The 15,833-nt window shown below is 45.6% G+C and overlaps 1 protein-coding gene across 5 annotated transcripts in view; it reads left to right on the top strand.

Annotated features, from left to right (window-relative positions):
• The first annotated feature begins 6 nt into the window (after nucleotides 1–6).
• ACAD10 (acyl-CoA dehydrogenase family member 10) overlaps nucleotides 7–15,833 on the top strand; it is a 31,509-nt gene continuing 15,682 nt past the window's right edge. For 3 of the 5 annotated variants that reach the window (XM_030582707.1, XM_030582705.1, XM_030582709.1), the window contains exons 1-10: nucleotides 7–99; nucleotides 1,677–1,874; nucleotides 2,972–3,120; nucleotides 4,172–4,366; nucleotides 7,078–7,236; nucleotides 8,014–8,173; nucleotides 10,998–11,139; nucleotides 12,401–12,469; nucleotides 13,863–14,044; nucleotides 14,945–15,095. In XM_030582707.1, coding sequence (XP_030438567.1) covers nucleotides 1,688–1,874; nucleotides 2,972–3,120; nucleotides 4,172–4,366; nucleotides 7,078–7,236; nucleotides 8,014–8,173; nucleotides 10,998–11,139; nucleotides 12,401–12,469; nucleotides 13,863–14,044; nucleotides 14,945–15,095 — 1,394 coding nt within the window. In that variant the 5' untranslated portion in view covers nucleotides 7–99; nucleotides 1,677–1,687. Of the gene's footprint in view, nucleotides 100–1,192; nucleotides 1,395–1,676; nucleotides 1,875–1,985; nucleotides 2,123–2,971; nucleotides 3,121–4,171; nucleotides 4,367–7,077; nucleotides 7,237–8,013; nucleotides 8,174–10,997; nucleotides 11,140–12,400; nucleotides 12,470–13,862; nucleotides 14,045–14,944; nucleotides 15,096–15,833 lie in introns of those variants that run through there. The other 2 variants (XM_030582706.1, XM_030582710.1) reach the window with 2 other exon arrangements.

Below are 15,833 nucleotides of genomic sequence, written 5' to 3'. Positions count from 1 at the left end.
CCGGGGCCCTGGTCACGTGAGATTCATTTACCTGTACTACGGGTGTTGTTGCTAGGAGAGGGCTCCCCCCTCGAGGGCCACAGCCTCGTTCCGCTGAAGGTCAGAGGTCACGGCGGGCTGGAGATGGGCCTGGGGTTGCTGGGGGCAGATGGAGGTGGGCCGAGGAGGTAGAGGGGAGGCTGGGGGCAGATGGGGGTGGGCCTGGGGGGAGATTGGGGGCAGATGGGGGTGGGCCTGGGGAGAGGTAAGGGGCAGATGGGGGTAGGGGATAGGCTGGGGGCAGATGGGGTTGGACCTGGGGGGAGGTTGGGGGCAGATGGGGGTAGGGGATAGGCTGGGGGCAGATGGGGTTGGACCTGGGGGGAGGTTGGGGGCAGATGGGGGTAGGGGATAGGCTGGGGGCAGATGGGGGTGGGCCTTGTGGGGGAGGCTGGGGGCAGATGGGGGTAGGGAATAGGCTGGGGGCAGATGGGGTGGGCCTTGTGGGGGAGGCTGGGGGCAGATGGGGGTAGGGAATAGGCTAGGGGCAGATGGGGTTGGACCTGGGGGGAGGTTGGGGGCAGATGGGGGTGGGCCTGGGGAGAGGTAAGGGGCAGATGGGGGTAGGGGATAGGCTGGGGGCAGATGGGGGTGGGCCTTGTGGGGGAGGCTGGGGGCAGATGGGGGTGGGCCTGGGGAGAGGTAAGGGGCAGATGGGGGTAGGGGATAGGCTGGGGGCAGATGGGGGTGGGCCTTGTGGGGGAGGCTGGGGGTAGATGGGGGTAGGGGATAGCCTGGGGGCAGATGGGGGTGGGCCTTGTGGGGGAGGCTGGGGGCAGATGGGGTTGGACCTGGGGGGAGGTTGTGGGCAGATGGGGGTGGGCCTGGGGAGAGGTAAGGGGCAGATGGGGATAGGGGATAGGCTGGGGGCAGATGGGGGTGGGCCTTGTGGGGGAGGCTGGGGGCAGATGGGGGTGGGCCTTGTGGGGGAGGCTGGGGGCAGATGGGGGTAGGGGATAGGCTGGGGGCAGATGGGGGTGGGCCTTGTGGGGGAGGCTGGGGGAAGATGGGGGTGGGCCTGGGGAGAGGTAAGGGGCAGATGGGGGTAGGGGATAGGCTGGGGGCAGATGGGGGATGGGCCTTGTGGGGGAGGCTGGGGGCAGATGGGAGTGGGCTTTGTTGGGGGAGGCTGGATGTGAGGTGGGGAAGGGACGGGGCAATAGAGTGGGGCCTTGCTTAAGGAAGGTGCCCAAGGTAAATTTCCTCCCCAGGCTAAGGTGTGGTGAGGGTAGAATTGAGCAGTATGAACAAGGTTTTGTGGGATCTGGGAAGGCACAGCATAGGGGAAATTGTGTAATTGTATCTGCTGCCGTGCTAAGTTGCTGTATCACGTTGACACGGGGCCACCTGCTTGGGTGAGATTCCTTCACGCTGTCTCCCTTATCTTTCCCACGGACCATGGGCAACATGATCACCTATCCAGAGCCTGTATGTTAGACATGCTCAGATAGTGTCCTGATGGGCACCTTAGAACTGTGCGTAATAAAACTGTGATACTAATAAAATTGATACTACACTTGAACTCAGTCCAAGGTGTAAGTGGTGTTATATAAAGACCTAAGTGCAAATACTTATAATCTAAAGAAGAAGCCAGAGAATCCTAAATATATACCTCTAAAACATTCCCTTCTCCACAGAGTTTTGCAGAATGGGCCTTAGGAGTTTTATCCAAGCCTCTTATTTCCAATGTGCCAGAACATCAGGAATCCTAAAGCATGTACGATACAAACCTCCAAGTTTGGTACAGGGGAGGTATTCTGGATCAAGTCTCTATAAAGCTGTAATCTTTGACATGGGGGGAGTTCTTCTCCCTTCCCCTTACCGGGTGGCTGCAGGTGAGTATTTTTGACTGGACATGTTGACTGGAGTAGCTGACTAGTGACCTTTTTGTGCATTTAATACAAGTATATTTCACATTTATTTATAACTCTCATTGCTATTTCCAGTACAGTGATGGTCAACTTGACTTCCTCTTTGGGGACTTGCATGACATGGTGATGGTGATTCCAATTTCCAGTGAACACATACACATCATCAAAACTATTAGAATTGACATAGCTGGCAATCTTGTTGGCATTTGCAGGTGGGAGGTCAAGGGTTGAATGGCGGGGGGTGAAGATTAAACTGTCCTGTAGTACTTCTGACTACTATATGAACATGAACTAATCCTTTCACTCTCTCTAGTATAGGTTTGAGGCACATTGGCAGGATGACTTGGGGGAAACTGTTACTGTATTTCTTCTGTGGGTGCATAGAGGATATCAGTCACCTGGGCTGTCAGTTCAACGCCTTACATGAATGCTAATATTGTCTTTTCTGTGCTAGACTTCATTGTAATGCCAGCTAGTGTTGAGGGATTTCAGTTCCATTAGTAAAGCTAAGATTTAGTCGTGGTATTTTTAGTAAAAGTCATGGTCACAGGCCTAAATAAAAATTGACAATCCGTGACCTGTCCATGACTTTTACTATATAAATACCTCTGACTAAAACATAGCAGCCCTTGGGGCCCCAGGTTGCCACTGCTTTGGGAGGCCCCAGGGGCCGATGGCTAGCCCCTGCATTGGCTGTGGGGGCTAATTACCCCCAGCCGCCCGCTGCTCCGAGGACCCGGGGACCGCTGCCCTGGCACTCCCTGGGGCCAGCTGCCCCGGGGCCACCTGAGCAGCAGCTGGTGCAGCTGGTCCTGGGGCATTCCCTGGGACTGCTGCTAGGGCACTCCCTGGGGCCAGCCGCCCAGGGCAGTCTGAGCAGTAGCTGGTGCAGCTTGCCTTGGTACCACTGCTTCAGTGCTCCCCAGGGCCAGTCTGAGGTCACGAAATCCGTGACTTCTGCAACCTCCGTGACAGAATCACAGCCTTATCCATTAGGGCTTTCCCACTCCTGACAACGTTATAAGTGCTGTCTCCTCACTCTGCTACCTTCCTTTATTTAGAATGGGAGGTGCGGAATCATATTCCTCCTGGCATTATCAAACAAGCCTTAATATCTGGAGGGGAGAACAGGCCCTGGATGAGGTACATGAGAGGAGAGCTGACATCAGCGGAGTTTTTGCAAGAATTTGGACATCAGTGCTCTGAGATTGTAAGCCAAGCTCCCAGCTTTCCTGCTTGATTCTTGCTGACTCCTCACAGGAGAATGGGGTTTCGTGCAGATTCATCAAACTGTATAGAAATCATAGAGCTAACAAAAGAGCAATTTTTAAAAGAGTCCTGTCTGTAGAAGGTTCTGCTGCTGCTTCCACTGTTGCTTCATGTGTAGCACTGGGGCAGGTGTGGACTTTCCTGTCTGCAATGCAATTTTCTCAAGCATTTTCTCATGCATTTAAGAGACACAGCTGTCTACTCTATCTGCCTATCTAGATGTTTACACTGCAGTTGTTATTCTGGTACTTTAGCAGAGGCTGCCTTAATCTGGTCCCCTCCCTTCTGCCTTCCTTGCTACATAGCTTTTTTTCTTAGTTTTTCCACTTCCAGTGCCAAGAGAGCCAGTGTAGATGTGTGATATCCACCTCTGATGAAGGGTTAGCAGGGAGAGAGAAGAAGCAGAGGCTCCTCAGCAAAGAGATCACCTCCTTCCTTAGGCATCATGCAGGAGGCAGAAACTGAATTTTGCCAACAGTTCCTAGGTGAACTAGAAGCTAGAAGCAACATGCTTGGTGAGCGTCTGTAGTTTCAGTGGAACTTGCACCATGCTCCAGAAGCCAACATACTCAATCTGTAGTAGAGCAAGGCTCAGCTTTTCAACCAAGCCTTTGTCAAAAAGATCAGTCTACAAGGAAGGTTCCTTTTTTGATTGCTGAGTTGTAATGAATGGTTTTATTTGCAATCCGCCCTGCTGCCGTGGTGGAAGTGCACTGTAAATAAATAAGGGTCTCTAGTTGTGTCTCTTCCCAGTGTCATCCCTTTAACGCTTAACTCTTCAGCTCCTTTCTTCCTAGAATTAGGAACCTAAGGAACTTTTATGTATTGTGTTTGAGCAGTTTAGCCAGAGAGCTAGGCTGAGTCCCTCCTGTTACAGGAGGAAGTGGGGCAATAAGCTAAAATGATCAGCCAATCTCAGGCTATGCACAAAGTTTGACATTTTCTTCCATTTGCTGCTGCTGATCATTGTTGGGGTTTCTCTTGTTTCTTAGGCAAACTTGTCTGTTCCAGTGGACTCCTTTCTCTCTGATCTAACCAGTAGTCAGATGTCAAAACAGCTCCCCATTATGACTGAAGCCTTAGAGTGTATCCGGGCAGAAGGTCTTAAGACAGCTGTTCTAAGCAACAACTTCTACCTTCACAGTGGGGTGAGCTTTTTGCCCCTAGACCGAAACCAGTTTGACGTGGTAAGCCTGAACAGATTAAAACATGCATTTATGTAGCTAGATTTATAAAAAGCATTCAGCAGAATTCTCTAAGTGCAGGTCCAAGTTAAAGACAGTAGAACAGTAATAAATATACTGTGTGTTAGTATAACACATGGTGTGTCTTCAGCTGCATCTCCCCCTAGTGACTAGCCCATAGCAAGGGTTAGAGTGAGTTCCAGCCACCTGTGCATTTGGTGGATTCATTACAAAGTGGCCCACAATTAACTAGCATATTACATGTCTATTAATGCCTGTAAAAGGTTTAGAAGATGGAATGTTCTATATAAGTTATTAACAGTTCCAAAGCTCCATTCATCTCAAAGGGTCCTAGAGAGCACTTCACACACTGCGTACACACGGCCCCACTGAAATGTTGTTATATCTGGGAGAGTGGACAGCAGCCAGGCAGATAGCCATCTCAACAGTTGGAGAGACGAGGGGAAATTTTGGCCAGGGACATAGGGACACGTCTTTGGTCTTATCAGAGGTTGAAATAAGCAAGCTGATGCTGATTCAGCAAGCTATTTATATATTTATTTATTGTCTTTAGTTAGTTAGTTATTTTGGAATGCTGCCATCTTGTGCTCCAGAATCTAAGCTTAAATCTAGTCGGGGGAGCTTCTCATTCCGCCATGGACTTCTCAAGAGGGATGGAGTTTAAAGTAAAGTATTTTGGCTGTCTTCTGTGAACGTTCTCTCTCCTGTGCTGTAAACGAACACAGATGCTAAGTGTGAGCAAGGAATGTGGACAGCATTGTGAAGTCTGAAACCTTTGATGTTCTGATGTTAAGTCTGTTCTAGATGAAATGATTAACCTTTCCTCTGCGGTTCAGTGGGTGGTAGAATATTCAGTCATTGAATGCTCCAGACACAGCAGCTTCATCTTCAACTCTCAAATTGCCAGTTGTGTACATGTTCATGTAATAGATGCGTTTTAAGAGAAAAAGCCCCAAAGTAAATATACATTATACCTCAGTTAATAATCTTTTTTTTTTTTTTTGCTGATCGGTTATCTTAAATCTGGCTGAGTTTTCAGCACATTCGAAACTAAACAGGAAACTCTATACTTCCAGTTTCCTTGCATTTGCTGTAGTCACCAGGTGTCCGTTCGTTTTCCATATTAAGTGTGGAACAGTCAGTGCTGCACCTAGATTTAGAAACAATATCAGTGTATAGTCTGGACACAGTTTAAGTTTTATTTTACAAGATTTCACAAAATCTACCATGAGTAGAACTCTTTCTGTGTATGTGTTGAATCCCAACTACAGAATGTAAGGACACCCAAACTGTGAAACTGCCTTCATAAACAGGTGAGTATAGTGTCCCGGGCCTGGCTGAGTGACGCGCAACACTGAAGCAAATAGCACAGGGGAAAGGGAAATCAAAACTGTACAATTCTCTGGATTTCAGTCCTCTAGGATGTTGTTTTGTAAGGAAGGAATTTCTTTTTTTAAACCTTTTTTTTAACAATGCACTTTTCCTATATAGTATCAGAGGGTAGCCGTGTTAGTCTGGATCTGTAAAAGCAGCAAAGAATCCTGTGGCACCTTATAGCTCATGCTCCAAAACGTCTGTTAGTCTATAAGGTGCCACAGGATTCTTTGCTGCTTTTCCTATATATGCCAACTCACATTTTTGCACTGACTGAACTCCAGAAGTTCACCCATAATTTAGGCTTGTTTTATAGCCCTCACTGAAGGAAAAACAATTCATACATGAAAGAAATCAGATCTTTGTTTTTAAAAGTTATGACTGTTTAAAGTCATCTTGTTAACATCTGGATGTTAGATCAATTTCTATTCACCTTTCCTTGTATGTGTTTTACTAGAAAAAACAGTATCTATTAAGATAATATACTGTTATAATAGTAAGGTATGTTTCTAAAGTGCCTTTCATCTCAAAGCATTCTCAGAGCACTTTAATAGCTACATACCTTGTATATAGGACACGCCTAGCAGTGAAATATCATCCCCTCTGGAATGTGGTTGCCATTTAACAATGCACAGCAAGATTACACAATAATTTAGGACAGGAAGTGAAGGAAAATGTCTATATCTTAGATATTTGTCTTTAAAGTGCCCATCAGTGTGGCATCTAAGCTAATTTTGTATCCCGTTGTAAGTGTAGTATTTATGGAGACAGTATTTACTTCCTGAAATTGGAATTTGGACAGGACATTGGGATTAACATCTCTACTACTGTGAAAATTGATTAGGGATTGCTGATGAGCATAACAGTTCAAGACCTCAGTTTTGCATTTCAACTGCAAGATGACAACCCCAGCAGTTCAGCCCGCCTTTAGCACGATATCAAACTATTAGTTTAGTACTGACTGGTGAAACAGTGCCCCCTATAGAACCACCTGCACCCTGAATATTCATTGAAGGCCTCCCATCCAAGTACTGACTTGACCCTGCTTAGCTTGGTTGATCCGACAGGATCACAGCTGAGGCAATATGTCTGCAGAACAATGATTCATCAGATTAGGTCATAGCCTCTCTACCAGGGCAGCTCTACCCCTGTTTAGGTGTGTGCAGCAGTCTCATGGTCCTTTGTTTCATTTATTGCACTGTGTGTCAGTCACACGCTCTTTCATACTTGTATCCTCCATGTCCAGAACAGTCCTAATACTCATGAACGAGAATTACAATGGCCTTGTGCATACCTGTCTCGATCGTATGTTGTTGTAGGTAATTGAATCTTGCCGGGAAGGGATATGCAAACCAGACCCTCGTATCTATACGTTATGCTTGGAGCGCTTGGGTGTTCAGCCAAAGGAATCCATCTTCCTTGATGATATTGGGCAGAACTTGAAAGCAGCCGCCCAGCTTGGCATTAAGACAGTGAAGGTACAAAGTAGCACCCTCAGGGCTGCATGGGGACAGTTGTTGGTATTTATTGTCTTAAATATTTTGGTTTGGTTTCTAAATCCAAATTCTGCATTTGATGTGAATGTGCTTAGTATTTTCACACAACGGCATTAGATACAGATTGCCTTGCTTCACACATTGAACATGTCCATTGTCCTGTATGACACCAGTAAGCCAAATAACTACAGGGTTAACTGTGGATGCCAAGACTGCAGGGTTCCGTGTCCAGCTCTGCCACCAACTCCCTGTGGGCCTTGGGCAAGTCACTCCTCCCTCCCTGTGCACCTCAGTTCTCCATCTGTCAAACAGCAGTAATGACATCTGCCAAACATGGGGTTGTGAGGCTTAATTAACTAGCCCTGTGGGAGCTAGATAAGCCTCATGTATATTTCACCTGGGGGTTAGCTAACTTCCAAACTGTGGGGAGGAGGTGGAAGGGTAAGGATAGGACTCATGGATGGACTGGGTTCTGACCTCCCTCTGCCTGTCCCACTGGGAACTCCCACTGTTATCACAGCCTGAGCTTGCAGTACGATCATCCTCTCCCCATTGGAATTGCTTCCCCTTTCTTTAGGTCAGAAGCCAGGCAAAATGTAGGTGCTTAGATCAGGAGAGGGAAGGCCGTGTTGGGCTACCTTTGATGTAGTGTCATGGCAGATGCTACAGAGCAGTCACAGGAATGCAGAGCCCTGGCTCTGCCAAGAGATCAGAATCTTCTTAGCTATTTATTGTACAATGTTTTCTTGCCGGGATCAGGTTGATGACCCAGAAGCAGCTCTCAAAGAGTTAGAAACCTGCTTGGGCTTCCCTTTGCGGGGATTTGTTCCACACACTTGCCTAGTGAGACCAACAATGGAAATTCCAAAAGATCCCCTACAGAAGTACCTTGAAGAGGTCCTAGGTGGCCAGACAACAGGTATTTTAGCTCTTTTATACTTTACAACTTTAAAGGTCACATATTCTGGGTCTGCTGGCTCTTTCCAGCATAAGACAAATAGATTTAAAAAAATATTAATAGTATCAACTATTGCAAAGCCACTCTCATGGTTTAGGTACCTTTCCAAGCTCGTTGTGAAATGCTAGGCTGTTTAAAACATTGTTATTGGTATTTACCTGGATAGTTAAAAGGAAAACCTGCTCTGTGACTATACTGCATTTGATGTCTGTTCATCTGCCTGTACAGTGAGTATCTGTATTGTGTAGCATTGTGCTCCCTGACCTAAAGCTTCTAGATATTGCATCTTTCTTAAAAGGCATTTGTTGTTCCTAGTGGTTCTTCTCCAACACTTGTAAAATTGGTAGCCACTGAATGATACTCCCTGGCAGGAGGGCACTTCTTTGCCAGGGGATTCCAGCTGCTGCCTCAGGCACACAGATTTTACATTGTCATTTAGGACCACAATGTAAACATCTCATCATCTAGGAAATCTGTAGTTTAATTTGGATTAGGTCAAGTTGTAAAGCAACAGTGTCAGATTTCAAAGTCCTGTTTCAATACAAGCAAGTATGTTAGCTGGACTATTAATAACTACTAAGATTATTTAAAGAGAGAGAATTCAACACATCTAATTTCCTTTTCATTATTCATGCTATTTGTTTACTTGCATACTTCATTCTGCTTGGGTAATGAAAACAGATCAGTTAACTTTGCTTTGGTTTCTAGTCAGTTTAATTTCTGTGTTTTCTTGCATTAGCACAGTTGTGCAACTTTTGGAAGGCAAGCATTGCATGGGCAATGTTTAACTAAATTAAAAAAAAATCTTTACATTTAAATTAAAAACAGATCATGAAAATGTTTCTTTTGACATTAGGCTTGAAGAACTTGAGATGTTGAATTTCTGCTGCTTGACAATATCCTTTTGAGTAGGGCTTGGAGGATCAGGTTACAGAAATCCTGAATCCCTATCATTTGCATGTCTGAACCAAACCTGACTGTTTTTTATGCTCTGTATTGGTTTGGATTTTAAAAAGCAGTATTTTTAAAACCATAACATAGTCCCAGTTCCTTGGCTCTAGTTGTAACTGGTGCAAAACCAAGATTCAGCTTTGCTGCTTCTTTCTGCCATTAGATTTCCAGAATCTCACCTCTATTTCAAGCCAGGAGAGGGGCTGTATTATTAAAGAAATTGCACCATTGACTTAGAAGCTATGCCCTTGTGGGTCACACTATGTATAATATGTAATATGCTGTATTAGTCAAACAAAGGCGCCAGTGTTATGTAAATGATATTGAAGTGCATTTATATGGTATTCTGAAACATGACTGTGAAAGACTGCAGATCATATGTGCACAGTTTACAAGCAAAAAGGATGATTTTCTAACTGCAATCAGACCCTGTGATCAAACTGAGGTCTTTTCAGTTCATATATTATCACCCCTGTAATAACGATTTGGAAAATAGCCATTAGTGAACAATTCTGTTGATGAAGGAGATAGAATAGAATCCCTCTTATGTGTCAGCTCTGCAGGAATAACATTCAGTAAAAAATGATTTTCATCATTAAAATCAGCAACCCTGACTCTGAAAATGCACAGGGAGCAGATCTGCTGAGCCAAAAGGGACCATTTTTACACAGTCACTTTTCTAGCTGACTGCACTTTAAATTGGAGAAGCCATGCTGTCAGCAATTACTGCAGATTACCAGTTCAGATTGATCAGATGACTTACTAATTAATAGTTGAAATACTAGTGGGGTATGTTAGTGAATTAAGGCTCTGAGTCAAATGTGCTGCCAAGTGAGAGGATAAACGTTCACAGGCAAGTTCACACCTCTGTGCTGAGGCACTGACCCTGTCTGTGCTGGGACAGGAGGAGTGCAGAGCTATGTGGTCCTCACTCTCATATTGCTAAAGACTGGGTCTGGAGTAGCCATGGAAATGTCTGATTGTCCCTTTTGGTCTCGGAATAGTGCTGGTACTACTATGGATGACTAGAGAGGAAGGGATGTCTGAGACTGTAAGGGGAATATAGCTAAATGGAATGACAAAGTATGGAAATCCCTGAACAAGGGAACCTGTAAGGTGCAGAGCACTTGGTCCCCAATCCAGTAAGCTTGTGCTTAACTTTGAGCACGTGAGAAATCCTACTGCCTTCATTGAAACTCTGCACCTATTCAAAGTTATTTATATGGGTGAGTGTTTTGCTGGATCAGGGCCAGTGTGCTCAATACTTTTGAGGATAAAGCCCTTAGAGCAGGAAGGGCACATGAAAGGAGCCTCTAGCTTGCTTTGCTGGGTACAAGGTAGAGGGCTTTAAGCATCAAGCAAGCAGCTGCATTCTATACTAGCTGCAGTTTCCAAATGGTCTTCAGATGTCATTGTCCCCATTCAGAACTCATTGCAGTGATCCAGTCTCCAGTGACAAGGGCCCAAATGACTGTAGTAAGTGCTACATTTTGCAGCCTTCAGCTCTTGTTAAGGCAGAGTAGTAGCTCCTTTCCCTTTCTCTGGGAAACAACCTGTGCATAGAACTTCGTGATTGGAAGGCGCGCTGAGCAAAAATACAGAGCAAAGGTTAAGCAGATTTCTGGCCCTCTGCCATCCGAGCGTGATCGTGGTCACTCAAAAGAGGCCCATACTGATTCCATAACAATGGGGCAGTGCTCAGTCTTCTGCTGATGCAAGTGGCAGTCTCTAGCTTTGCCCATTTTAGACTAAAATAAAACATGGAAAAGAGAGGGGAAATAATTTCAGTTCCTGTACTTTTCTCTTCATTGATCATCCCTTTTCAAACTTTCAGGTCCTCTGATATTACGACAGTTCAGTCATGGACAGTCTAACCCCACTTACTATATCAAGTTTGGGGATCGTCACTTAGTCCTGAGGAAGAAACCTCCTGGCAACCTACTTCCGACTGCTCATGCTGTGGAGAGGGAGTACAGGTGAAAAGGCACAGTGCGCTACAGAGCTGTTCCCAATTCTGGCTGGCCAACATAGGCGCTCTCGGATTACTGGAACACAATTCCAGATGTGCACATCCTGTAGACAGTGCTGCTTTCCAGTCTCACCTTTTCTATTCCAAGCCCTGCTCCATGAGAGTAGTTGTCAGTAGGAAACTGACAGACTTAGGAAAGAGACCCTTTGTTGTAGTATAAGTGACAGACATATTCCTCTTAGCACATTTAAGGAAGTGCTGTGTGCGATTCAAGAGGTGGCCTGGTTCAATCTGCGTTAATGCTGCACCAGTGACTCAGCATGGCATTACGAGGCACTGTGCTGTCCGTGTTGCCTCCTTTAGGATGATACATAAAACTGAGCTTCTGCTGATTAGAGCTCTCAGAGTGCATATTGCAAGCACTGGAGGGTGGTAGCCTCTTTGACTTAGAATGTAATTACTCTTGGTGGAAGTAGACTGTCCTGTTAAACTCACTCTGCAGCTTCAGTAGGACACAAGCTGCCTCCACTTTAGGATGATTCTGTGGATGTCATCATCAGGAATAGGCCACAGGTCTCTCCTCACCCCTACTTGATGTGAAGGAGAATCTTCTTTAGCCATAGTAGTATTAAGGCTTATAGCCTCTGGCCTCTAAAAGGTGACATACCTGGCAAGTCTGACATTCTGTCCAGCAGTGGCACATGTATACACGTAACAATTTAGACAGGGAATTGTAATGTACAGGTTAGTAATGTTGTGTGCTTTTAAACAGTCCAGAGGTGGCTGCATTTCAGTGGGGGATGAAGTGATTCTTCTGTGTGTGTATGTTAAAGTGCTTTGAGTTGCTGCTAGGTGAAAGGTGCTGTATACATGTAAGCCAGTAATAAAGTGGGATGAATGCTAAATATTAAATTAATAGCATGATTCCATTTCTATATGTCCATCTAGCGCTGGGGTTTTCAAACTGGGGGTCGTGACCCCTCAGGCGGTCACAAGGTTATTATGTGGGAGGTCGTGAGTTGTCAGCCTCCACCCTCAAGCCCCGCTTCACCTCCAGCATTTAATAGTGTTAAATATAAAAAAAGTCCCACTCAGAGGCTTGCTGTGTGAAAGGGGTCACCAGTACAAAAGTTTGAGAACCACTGATCTAGCATATTACAGTCGTGTTTAAAAGAGAGCACCTTTTTTAACACCACCAGTACGGCAGGCAAAAAATGATCAATTCTTTCTCTCCTGACAAAGTCTCTCTGGGTTGCTTGTCCTGGCAGGGTACTGAAGGCTCTTGCTGAGGCTGGAGTTCCTGTTCCTAAAGTGCTTGTGCTCTGTGAAGATTCAAGGTGATTTTTTTCCCAATTTTCATCAAAAGTAAGTGACAGTTGTTGCCAGAAACTTCCACTCCCAGTTTATAGCAGAGCAGAGGAGGCGGCAGCTGTCACACTCAATGCTGGCAGAAGCTGTAGAAAACCTAGTTAGACAGATAGAACTGTTCATGTGGAAAGCAGTAATTTCAGTGACTGTGTCATACCTGTGAAGAAGTGTTGAAATCAACCCAGGAGGAAGGAGCCCTGCCTTGGCTGTTTGTGGAGGAGATGTGTAAAAGGCACAGTGTGTGTGGCCAGTGGAGACTGTTTGGTTTTACAGCAGATATGCTGAAATATTGGGCATTTGTGTTTTGGATGGCCCTGCCTGTTTCTGGCCTCTAATGATTCCTTGGCACTTTTTGCAAAAATAATGGTGTTAACCTGGGTGTTCTGACCAAATTTCCGTTCTGATAATTCCATTCTGCCTACCAGCTGGGTATATGAATTTTGTTTCCCACTCTAAACTATTCTGTAGCATTGCTATGTGCTGCTAGACAGCTACCATGATCTACCCCGGAAGTTGCTGTAATTCAGGGTGGATGACGCTTCACCTATGTATCCCTTGTCCATACCTCACAAAGGGCTTTTGTGGCTTAACTAATAACTATTGTGAAGCACTTTGAATTCTCCAGATGAAAGAGGCTATAGAAGTGCAAAGCACCATAACATATTATTATTCAGCTTGTGTTGGGTGTGTCTTCAGTATTTTATTTTTGCAATTAATTAAAATTGCTCTTACGCTCTCAAAAGACACTGCAAAAATGGCACTCCTTGTATGGTTCCAGATCAAATATGCTCAGGTTCCAAGTAACAAGATGATTTTTCTACCTGCCAGCCCTGCAAACTCGCCCTGAGAGCTAAAGCTGAGTTCTTTCTGGCTTTTGCATCATTATCATCTACAAAAAAGATTCTGCAACTGGAACTTGGTTACCAATTCTTACAGGCCCTTGCATGAGAAGGAACAGAATCCATTTCCCTCTCCTATTGCTATGCTGATTTTACAAGACCAATAGGTATAAACAGTGGCACAAAGTGGCTCCTGATCCTAAAGTCAGCCCTTCTGTTGAGAAAGGCGTTATTTTTACATAATCATGTTTCTAACCTTAACTGCACTTTTGTTTTGTACGGATATTTACATCAGATGGTTATAATGGTTAACTGGGTTCTGTCATTATTTGTTATTATAACTGTTCTGATTTTTGTTCGTTAAGCATAAACACTGCGCTCAGCACAGAACAAATCCTAGAATTAAAGAGCATGTTCAGACTTGGCAATAACTTCTCTACCCTGATGCAATAGATGCAGGACTATTCTACTCATCTCTGAGGCCTGTCACTGAAATACCGTTGTTTCAATTCTGTAATTCTAGTATCATTGGCACCCCATTCTACCTGATGGAATACTGCTCTGGCCACATCTACAAGGACCTCTCCCTTCCTGGCCTGGACCCTGGCCAGCGGAGGGCTATTTACATGGCTATGAACAAAGTCCTCTGTAAAATCCATAGAGTAGACCTCAAAGCGGCTGGACTGGAGGATTATGGGAAGCATGGTGAGACGAAAATCTGCTGTCATGCTCTTCCTGTGTGTCAGTTTTTAAAGGGGTATGGTCACATAAGGCCAAATCCTTAGGGCAGTGGTGAGGAAGGGGAGCTGTCCAGCAGCATGACTGATCCTCAGGCCAGTCAAGGTGCATGGGATCCTCCAGGAGTCAGTGTTTTTGGAAATAGTCTCCAGAGTTTCCTCCCATTGGCTCTTCCTGCCAATAATTTGTTTGCCATTATCATGACTGGGCTCCCTCGGATGCTGCCCCCGGAGGTTCAACAGTCCCCCGCCACAGAGCCGCCTCCAGGGGCAAAGGGCTCCTGCTGAGCAGCAGCGCCAGGATTTGGCCTTTGCTGGAATTATATTTTTTGTTTAAGACCCCAGTTATTTGTAACCAGTTGCAATATCTAATCCACTCCCCTGCCAAGAACCAATACAGTGCCCAGATAGAGAACATACTGGGTTCTTAACCCAAACCATGGGAGTGGCAGTATTACAGGAGGAGACTCCCTTCTTGAGACAGCAACAAAACGTGACTTGAGTGACCATCTTGCTGTAAGCCGCTATGCCTGATGCTCTACCTGTCCTGCTCCTTAAAGCTGCCAGGTGTAAAACAGGTTACGGATGCTTCTGCTTCACCAGACTTACAGAACCAAAGGCAGCCTGAGCAGAAGCAGGCAAATCTCCTGGGCTGCTGGGAGTTCTGCCCAATTATTCTGGGGCTGATTGTGGCCCATGGCTGCAGCAAAACACTCTCTTGGAGAAGTGTACATTTGTCTGGTTGGATGGAGACTGGCTTTATTTTTGGCTGTTAGACCGTTTCCAGATGCAGCTCTTTTGTGGTTATTTTCAAAGGCCTCCTTGTATTTGGAACTACACCCCAGAGACTTAATTCCCTTGGTTTTAGGTAACTATGTTCAACGGCAAGTTCAAACCTGGACAAAGCAGTATCGAGCCACAGAAACCCACACTATTCCTGCCATGGAGAGACTCATTGAGTGGCTCCCGTTGCATCTCCCAGGGAACCAGAAGACCACAGTTGTGCATGGAGATTTCAGGTACTAGCTGTCTGCCAGCACCCGTTTGGAAATGGCCCCTGTGTGTTACCTAGGGAGGAAGAGAGGAGGATCTCAGAGAAACCCCCAACACTATGGTCCAATGGTCCAATGCTATTTGAAAAGGAAGCTGCATGACTGCTTTGTTCTGTACCCTGAGCGCTCACAAGAGCTACCTGCAGCATTTCACTCCCCATTTCATCTGCCTAGTGCATTGGTAGCCATTTAAACCAGTGGCATTTGGGTGCAGAGGAGTTAAATCTAGTAGTTAGCGTAGGAAACTAGAAGTCAGGACACCTGGGTTCTAGTCTCAGCTTTGCTTTTGGATCAGCAGTTTGGATTCTCTTTCAGGCACAGCCACTGCAAAGCAGCACCATTGCTGATCTCAGCTTAATTGAGACATAACACAGGGGATTATACGGTATTTTCTGCCTCACTCTTAGCAGTCAGAGAAGGAACCTTGCGATGTGAAGTTTAAAGTAGTGAGAGTTTAACTAGATCTGTGGTTTTGATGGAGCCTTGCCTGACGGTGGCATTAGCTCACCCGCTGCCAGTATTACAAAGGAGATCACCCTTCAGTAATCCGATGGCTGCACATGGGAAGGTTCTCACATTCTGACTGGTGAGAACTACTTTTATCATGAGCTAAAAAATTTGCCTGGAGCAAGAACTGCATTTGTCTCTTTAAAAGGTTATAGGTAGTAGGCAGACTTGCAGATCTGTGCACCGCTGCCGTCTGCT

Source organism: Gopherus evgoodei, chromosome 13, assembly GCF_007399415.2.
Source record: "Gopherus evgoodei ecotype Sinaloan lineage chromosome 13, rGopEvg1_v1.p, whole genome shotgun sequence".
In the NCBI taxonomy this organism is placed as follows: domain Eukaryota; kingdom Metazoa; phylum Chordata; order Testudines; family Testudinidae; genus Gopherus; species Gopherus evgoodei.
Note: the sequence above shows the minus strand (reverse complement) of the source record. Positions and strands in the feature narration are given on the sequence as shown.